Source organism: Oncorhynchus keta, chromosome 10, assembly GCF_023373465.1.
Source record: "Oncorhynchus keta strain PuntledgeMale-10-30-2019 chromosome 10, Oket_V2, whole genome shotgun sequence".
NCBI classification, from domain to species: domain Eukaryota; kingdom Metazoa; phylum Chordata; class Actinopteri; order Salmoniformes; family Salmonidae; genus Oncorhynchus; species Oncorhynchus keta.
The window spans coordinates 45463680-45473134 of record NC_068430.1 but is presented as its reverse complement, the minus strand read 5'-3'; the positions used below and the strand labels follow the sequence as shown (position 1 = coordinate 45473134).

Sequence of the window (9455 nt, the reverse complement as noted above, 5' to 3'; positions counted from 1 at the left end):
GTTACGTATTGCTACATATAAAATATGAACTTTCTCTCAGTTACAAATCGGGAGAGGTACAATCAAGTGTTGGCATGTGATTAAATGCCCCATTCATTCAGAATACCAGCCTCATCAACACTAAGAAGAAGCTGGAGGTTGACCTTAATCAGGTCCAAGGTGAAATGGAAGACACTGTCCAGGAGGCAAGGAACGCAGAAGAGAAGGCCAAGAAGGCTATTACTGATGTGAGTTTCATTTTCTTCCTTCTGTATCTATTTTGTTCAGATCCATTAGAAATGTCTTGAGTAATAATTTCAATATCTCAGAATGAAATCAAAATGAGTTTGGACATTTAATTTACATACACAATCAGCAAGTATTACATACTTTACCCTTTACAAGTATTGCAGAAGTGTTCATATAATCAATCTACACAACATGTTATTCCAGGCTGCCATGATGGCAGAGGAGCTGAAGAAGGAGCAGGACACCAGCTCACCTGAGAGGATGAAGAAGAACCTGGAGGTCACAGTGAAGGACCTGCAGCACCGTCTGGATGAGGCTGAGAATCTGGCCATGAAGGGCGGAAAGAAGCAACTCCAGAAACTGGAGGCTAGGGTATGTACTATACATTACAGTATATACGGATCTAGAGCAAGTTACATTATATATGAAACCTTAACTGATAAAAAAATGGAACTCCTATATGTAAGGTCCGTGACCTGGAGAGTGAAGTTGATGCTGAACAGAAGCGTGGAGCTGAAGCTATTAAAGGTGTTCGTAAATATGAGAGGAGAGTCAAGGAGCTCACCTACCAGGTACAACCATGAATCTTGATAATAAAAAACAAGATATTGTATACTGCACTGGACCATTTGAAATCGAAATGTCAATCTCTTGTAAACTGTGCAGACCGAAGAGGACAATAAAAATGTGAGCAGGCTGCAAGATCTGGTGGACAAGCTTCAGTTAAAAATGAAGGCCTACAAGAGAGCGGCTGAGGATGCTGTGAGTATGATACTCAATGACAGATTTTTAAAGTAAAGGTGACATAATAAAAAACAGAATTTTGCTACTTATTTCAAAATGTTCAAACAAATGAATAACTAACTATATGTTAGGTACTTATACGTACTTGTTTCAAGGAATCCTTAATAAATCAAGTCTGGTATTAGGTAATAATAATGTAACAGAGGAAGTTGTTACTAATTAAAGCAGACTGTAGATAAAGTAAAGTAGTGATCCTGTGCGGCTTCAGTTGGTAGACATCGCGTCGCAATGCGAAGGGTCGTGGGTTTGAATCTTCTGGGGCCACATTTACATATGGGTGGCCTCAGAAGATTCAAACCCACGACCCAAGCAGAGCGCCATGGTCTATTACCTAATAGCAAACTTAATTTATAGATTGACTGTTAATTGCTTTGGATTAAAGCATCTGCGCAAAGGCATATATTATAATATTATAAATAGGCCTAGTAAAATAATGATGGAAAAAGAGATGGAGACGGAAAAGATCCAAAAGATGGAAATATATTTTGTACATATAAAATCGTATCTAAGGTGCAGCTTGCAGTAAAAACAGAAGCACAATATAAAATGGGATATGTAAAAGAATCAAGTTTACTGAGACCTTTTACCGTGTAGTTGGTTTCTGTTGTACTTTTGGTACGATCATTACTTTATTTATAAGATTTTGATGATGACAAGGTAAACGATTCATAAGAAGTTTGAACTTTGCATGTTTTGCCAAATTAAAATGCAGCATCATTGTTGAAATGTGTATTTGCGAATCCTACAGGAGGAGCAGTCCAACATTCACCTGTCCAGGTACAGGAAGGTGCAGAATGAGCTGGAGGAAGCTCAGAGCGTGCCGACATCTCTGAGTCCCAGGTCAACAAGTTGAGAGCCAAGAGCCGTGAAATTGGTAGCAAGGTACTAATACATTTAACGACAGTTATAAAAACTGTGTTTTTGTTTGTTATCAAAGAATTTGTGGAGTGGTTGAAAACGACGAGTTTTATTGACTCCAACCTAAGTGTATGTTACTCCGACTTCAACTGTATACTGTAATACATTGCAACGCAGCAAATGGTTAATATATAAGCTATAGAAATCCCATTATGGTAAAGTATAAGCAAGATGTTTTTTTAAATTATTTTCACATTCTTTCCAGGGGAATGTGGCTGAAGAGTGAGGGACGAAGTCCAGATGAGACATTATCAACAGGTCATACAATATGATTTTTGGTAAAAATGTTCTCATGAATCAAAAATAAATCTGCAAACCATATCCATACCGTGTCAATTGTTTTCATAATTTATCATTGAAATGAATTGTGTCACACAAACACCTTCTTCCTCCGATATCACTGATTGAACCACTAATGCATGCCTGATGATGTCGTATTCCTCCTAAACATCGTCACAGTTACATTAGTCAGTGCATTATCACCGCTCCTGCTGCTGTATTGACATTTGATGAATAAAACTGTAGCTATTATTGTTTTGACTTCTTGTAATTTAGCTCCACATGCATAAATTCAGCATTTGTCTTTTCATATACAGTATAACAGCTCAGAACAACAGACCACCTGGTGTCCCTGTCAGCGTATAGCTGAGCTATGCCAATATGGGGTCTTTCAGTGCTTTGACAAACGGGTATTCCTTTTTTTGTTTTCCCTCAAATATTCTGTCAAAGTATCATACATCTGTAGGTCTGGGGGAGGGGGTCATTTCTCCTCTAAAAACCTCAAGATAATTCGGATGTATTTTACTGCCCCCTTATTTTAACGGCACAACATATCATTCAGGAAAATATGCTCACATGAGGTTGGTTGAAGTGGCTATTGCACCTATCTGATGGTGAAAACTACACGAAGGAAGAAAGACACTGAAGAAAGGCACGGAGAGATCCTCATCATACCACAACTTGCACTACAGTCTCATCTTCCACACCACATTCTTAGTGTTATACAGTATGCACGCCTGTATGAGGCCAAGTGCAGATGCTGCAACGAATAACTGTTTCTGAAAGGAACTAACTTTGCCAACTTCATCCCATTGTTCTACTAAGTGTCATGTCAATTCCTTGGCCATGTTAAAAAAATAGTTTGATAAGGTGTTTTACCAATTAATCATGCAAGCATTTGACCAAATGTTAGTCATACTGTACTCAGCGATCAAGGACATGCACTGTTTTTCTAATTTGTCATTTAATTAATTAACTGGGAAGAAATGGTCCAACACATAAATCCATTTACTTAACACAAAGCAGCATTGCAAAAGAGTGTAGGCTACCTGCAAAACTTAAACGGATAGTTTTAATACATATCTACTTGACACAAAATATAAAAATGAAAGAGGTACAACATCAAAATGAACGTGTTTGCTCAAATTTGGACTTACAGTACTGCTGCTAAGGAGGGGCTAAATCACCACTGAAGAGAGTGAGCGAGACAGTTTTATACAAAAGGTTGTAGCGAAATAAGGTTTAAAACACTTGGTGACAAATATCGAGGCTGTGAGAGCATTGCTGAGCAGGCAGCTATGTTTGTATTCCATCCTAATCAGAACACAGGGGAGGGTATAGGAGATCAATTATCACATGTTGATTGAATATATGACCTATTTTATACTGTGCAAACTCCTCAGAAGTGTTCATCTTGACGCCATCTCTGAGTCTTTGCCTGTTTAATATCATCTTTCCACAAGGAAAGAATGACACCATATCATCTGATTCCATCCTTACTTCATATGGGGAACAAACACGTAAGGAAAGGTCAGCCGGCAAGGTTAGCCTTGTCTCCAGTTCATGTATCAGGTAAAAGTAGAGCAAAGGGGGTCATTAACTCCCTACAGTGCCTTCAGAAAGTATTCAGACCCCTTTGACTTTGTCTACATTTCATTGTGTCACAGTCTGAATTGAAAATGGATTAAATTGAGATTGTTTGTCACTTGCCTACACACAATACCCTTAATGTCAAAGTGGAACGATGTTTTTGAAATGTTTACAAAACAATAAAAAATATAAAGCTGAAATGTCAATTGAGTCAATAAGAGTCAATAAGTATTCAACCCTTTATTAAGTTAATGAGTAAAATGTGTTTAACAAGTCACATAATAAGTTGCATGGACTCTCTGTGTGCAATAATAGTGTTTAACATGATTGTTGAATGACTACCTCATCTCTGTATCCCACACATGCAATTAATTATATGTAAGGTCCTCAGTCGAGCAGTGAATTTACAGATTCAACTACAATGCCTCACAAAGAAGGGCACCTTTAGGGTAGAAAAAAAGAATCAGATATTGAATATCCCTGTAAGGATGGTGAAGTTAATAATTACACTTTGGATGGTGTATCAATACACCCAGTCACTACAAAGACACAAGTGTCTTTCCTAATTCAGTTTCCAGAGAGGAAGGAAACCGCCTCAGGATGTCAGCATGAGGCCAATGGGGGCTTTAAAACAGTTACAAAGTTTAATGGCTGTGATAGGTGAAAACTGAGGATGGATCAACAACATTTTAGTTACTCCACAATACTAACCTAATTGTGTGAAAAGAAGAAAGCCTGTACAGAATACAACTATTCCAAAACATGTATCCTGTTTGCAACAATGTACTAAAGTAATACTGCAAAAATGTGGTAAAGCAATAAATATTTGTCCTGAGTACAAAGTGTTATGTTTGGGGCAAATTCAATACAATGCATTACTGAGTAACACTCAACATATTTTCAAGCATAGTGGTGCCTGCATCATGTTATGGGTATGCTTGTAATTGTTAAGGACTGGGGAGTTTTTCAGGATAAAAAAAGAAGCAGAATGGAGCTATGCGCAGGTGAAATTATAGAGGAAAACCTGGTTCAGCAGTCCTGGTTCAGCAGACACTGGGAGATGAATTCACCTAACCTAAAACACACGGCCAAATCTACACTGAGTTGATTACCAAGAAGACAGTAAATGTTCCTGAGTGGCCAAGTTACAGTTTTGACTTAACCTTTACTGCAGCTGGCTAAATCATTATCACACAGTGTTTCTTGGTAGTCTTAAACAAATCTACTTTGAAACAAAAATATACACCTCACACACATCTGCTTGAAAATGTATGGCAAGACCTGAAAATGACAGAGCTTGAATAAATTCTAAAAGAATAATGGGCAAATATTGCACAATTTAGGTTTGAAATCTCTAGAGACATACCCAGAAAGACTCACAGCTGTAATTGCTGCCAAAGGTGATTCTAACATGTACTTATCTAATTAAGATATACTGGTGTTGTATTTTTCATAAATGTTTTACAAAATGAACAAAAAAATCTTCCACTTTGATATTACAGCGTATTTTGTGTAGATTGTTGACAAAATATTACAATTAAATCTGTTTTAATCTCACTTTGTAACATGTGGAAAAAAAGTCAAGGGTTTGTAAAAACATTCTGAAGGCACTGTAAATATGTACTTTTTTAATGCTGGTTTATTACCAGGAAACATCTTGCCAAGTATTATACAGATGGAGAACACAAGACCAAATCTGTGGAGTGATTGATTGACTTACAGATGCATAAATCAGCTGCATTGTTATGCATTATCAGAGTTTTTTTAACAGTTACCTCAGAAAGGGTCACTCAAACATACAGTGTGTAGTAGCCTACAGTCTTTCATTCAGTCTGGCACACTGCCTACATACAGTCTTACAAAAGGTTTCCGAAAGGGTTGTCCAGCTGTCCCCATAGCATAACCCTTTTTTGTACCAGGCATTCCTTTGTTCCATGTAGAACCTCTGTGGAAAGGGTTCTACATGGAACCAAAAGTGTTCTACCTAGTACCAAAAAGGGTTCTACAAAGGGTCATCCTATGGGGACAGCCAAATAACCCTTTTAAGTTCTAGATAGCACCTTTTTCACTATGTGTATGAACACTGATCACCTTAATCCGTGTCACATCAACTGAAGTATGGGCCTTTCTCCATCCTAGATGGTTTTAGGAAGTTAATTGAGGATCCTCAAGTTCAAGTACATTTTTTTATTATAGTGGTATGTACCAGATACCCCGATGTACAATGTCCAACGAAATGCTTACTTGGAGGTCCCTTCTCGACAATGAGAAATGATAAGAAATGAATACGAACATTAAGTAAATGGCTCAGTAGAATAAAATACACATGTTAGTATATACAGGAAGGCACAATTTATATATGATTGTTTTGGGGATTTGGGGCAAGTGTTTAAATTGTGCAGCATTTAGCAATCATAATAAGAGTCTGGTAGCACAAGTGGTGATGTGTATTTTTTTTAATTTATTTTTTATTTCACTTTATTTAACCAGGTAGGCTAGTTGAGAACAAGTTCTCATTTGCAACTGCGACCTGGCCAAGATAAAGCATAGCAGTGTGAACAGACAACACAGAGTTACACATGGAGTAAACAATTAGCAAGTCAATAACACAGTAGAAAAAAATGGGCAGTCTATATACAATGTGCAAAAGGCATGAGGAGGTAGGCGAATAATACATTTGCAGATTAACACTGGAGTGATAAATGATCAGATGGGCATGTACAGGTAGAGATATTGGTGTGCAAAAGAGCAGAAAAGTAAATAAATAAAAACAGTATAAAAACAGTATGGGAATGAGGTAGGTGAAAAAGGGTGAGCTATTTACCTATAGACTATGTACAGCTGCAGCGATCGGTTAGCTGCTCGGATAGCTGATGTTTGAAGTTGGTGAGGGAGATAAAAGTCTCCAACTTCAGCGATTTTTGCAATTGTTCCAGTCACAGGCAGCAGAGTACTGAACGAAAGGCGGCCAAATGAGGTGTTGGCTTTAGGGATGATCAGTGAGATACACCTGCTGGAGCGCGTGCTACGGATGGGTGTTGCCATCGTGACCAGTGAACTGAGATAAGGCGGAGCTTTACCTAGCATGGACTTGTAAATGACCTGAGCCAGTGGGTCTGGCGACGAATATGTAGTGAGGGCCAGCCGACTAGAGCATACAAGTCGCAGTGGTGGGTGGTATAAGGTGCTTTAGTGACAAAACGGATGGCACTGTGATAGACTGCATCCAGTTTGCTGAGTAGAGTGTTGAAGCCATTTTGTAGATGACATCGCCGAAGTCGAGGATCGGTAGGATAGTCAGTTTTACTAGGTAAGCTTGGCAGCGTGAGTGAAGGAGGCTTGCTGCGTGAATAGAAAGCCGACTCTGGATTTGATTTTTGATTGAGATGTTTGATGAGTCTGGAAGGAGAGTTTGCAGTCTAGCCAGACACCTAGGTACTTATAGATGTCCACATATTCAAGGTTGGAACCATCCAGGGTGGTGATGCTAGTCGGGCATGCGGGTGCAGGCAGCGATCGGTTGAAAAGCATGCATTTGGTTTTACTCGCTTAAGAGCAGTTGGAGGCCACGGAAGGAGTGCTGTATGGCATTGAAGCTCGTTTGAGGTTTGATAGCACAGTGTCCAATGACGGGCCGAAAGTATATAGAATGGTGTCGTCTGCGTAGAGGTGGATCAGGGAATCGCCCGCAGCAAGAGCAACATCATTGATATATACAGAGAAAAGAGTCGGCCCGAGAATTGAACCCTGTGGCACCCCCATAGAGACTGCCAGAGGACCGGACAGCATGCCCTCTGATTTGACACACTGAACTCTGTCTGCAAAGTAATTGGTGAACCAGGCAAGGCAGTCATCCTAAAAACCGAGGCTGTTGAGTCTGCCGATAAGAATTTGGTGATTGACAGAGTCGAAAGCCTTGGCGAGGTCGATGAAGACGGCTGCACAGTGCTGTCTTTTATCGATGGCGGTTATGATATCATTTAGTACCTTGAGTGTGGCTGAGGTGCACCCGTGACCGGCTCGGAAACCAGATTGCACAGCGGAGAAGGTACGGTGGGATTCGAGATGGTCAGTGACCTGTTTGTTGACTTGGCTTTCAAGACCTTAGATAGGCAGGGCAGGATGGATATAGGTCTATAGCAGTTTGGGTCCAGGGTGTCTCCTCCTTGAAGAGGGGATGACTGCGGCAGCTTTCCAATCCTTGGGGATCTCAGACGATATGAAAGAGAGGTTGAACAGGCTGGTAATAGGGGTTGCGACAATGGCGGCAGATAGTTTCAGAAATAGCGGGTCCAGATTGTCAAGCCCAGCTGATTTGTACGGGTCCAGGTTTTGCAGCTCTTTCAGAACATCTGCTATCTGATTTGGGTAAAGGAGAACCTGGAGAGGCTTGGGTGAGGAACTATGGGGGGCGGAGCTGTTGGCCGAGGTTGAGTAGCCAGGCGGAAGGCATGGCCAGCCGTTGAGAAGTGCTTATTGAAGTTTTCGATAATCATGGATTTATCGGTGGAGACCGTGTTTCCTAGCCTCAGTGCAGTGGGCAGCTGGGAGGAGGTGCTCTTGTTCTCCATGGACTTCACAGTGTCCCAGAACTTTTGGAGTTGGAGCTACAGGATGCAAACTTTTGCCTGAAGAAGCTGGCCTTAGCTTTCCTGACTGACTGCGTGTATTGGTTCCTGACTTCCTGAACAGTTGCATATCACGGGGCTATTCGATGCTATTGCAGTCCGCCACAGGATGTTTTTGTGCTGTACCATGAATATATGTGTGTGTGTGTGTGTGTGTCCTAGCTGGTATTATCACTATTCAGAATGGTGCAAAATAATAAGAGACTGGTAGCAGAAGTTGTGATGTGTGTGTATCAGTTGTGTGTATGTATGTGTGTGTGTGTGTGTGTGTGTGTGTGTGTGTGTGTGTGTGTGTGTGTGTGTGTGTGTGTGTGTGTGTGTGTGTGTGTGTGTGTGTGTGTGTGTGTGTGTGCATACAGTGGGGAGAACAAGTATTTGATAACCTGCAAAATCGGCAGTGTTTCCTACTTACAAAGCATGTAGAAGTCTGTAAGTTTTATCATAGGTACACTTCAACTGTGAGAGAGATGGAATCTAAAACAAAATCCAGAAAATCACATTGTATGATTTTTAAGTAAATAATTTGCATTTTATTGCATGACATAAGTATTTGATACATCAGGAAAGCAGAATTTAATATTTGGTACAGAAACCTGCGTTTGCAATTACAGAGATCATACGTTTCCCTGTAGTTCTTGACCAGGTTTGCACACACTGCAGCAGGGATTTTGGGACCACTTCTCCATACAGAAGTCCAGGTCCTTCAGGCTCTGGGCTGTCGCTGGGCAATACGGACTTTCAGCTCCCTCCAAAGATTTTCTAGTGGGTTCAGGTCTGAGACTGGCTAGGCCACTCCAGGACCTTGAGATGCTTCTTACGGAGCCACTCCTTAGTGGCCCTGGCTGTGTCTTTCAGGTCGTTGTCATGCTGGAAGACCCAGATCTTCAATGCCTTACTGAGGGAAGGAGGTTGTTGGCCAAGGTCTCGCAATACATGGCCCCATCCATCCTCCCCCAATACGGTGCAGTCGTCCAGTCCCCTTTGCAGAAACCACCTCCATGCTTCACG

At 40.7% G+C, this 9455-nt stretch overlaps 1 protein-coding gene across 1 annotated transcript; it reads left to right on the top strand.

Moving 5' to 3' along the window:
- The first annotated feature begins 102 nt into the window (after positions 1–102).
- LOC127932226 (myosin-8-like) lies at positions 103–2271 on the top strand. The gene is made up of 6 exons (XM_052527155.1): positions 103–227; positions 433–600; positions 696–800; positions 895–990; positions 1781–1914; positions 2156–2271. The coding sequence occupies exons 1-5, from the start codon at positions 165–167 to the stop codon at positions 1883–1885; spliced, it is 537 nt and encodes a 178-aa protein (XP_052383115.1). The 5' UTR covers positions 103–164; the 3' UTR covers positions 1886–1914; positions 2156–2271.
- Positions 2272–9455: the final 7184 nt, after the last annotated feature.

Bases quoted from the DNA above. Each gene is read 5' to 3' on its own strand.
- LOC127932226 (XM_052527155.1), top strand. From the start codon at position 165: ATGGAAGACACTGTCCAGGAGGCAAGGAACGCAGAAGAGAAGGCCAAG. The intron at 228-432 runs GTGAGTTTCATT...ATGTTATTCCAG, and splicing joins CCAAGAAGGCTATTACTGAT to GCTGCCATGATGGCAGAGGA. The intron at 801-894 runs GTACAACCATGA...TAAACTGTGCAG, and splicing joins TCAAGGAGCTCACCTACCAG to ACCGAAGAGGACAATAAAAA.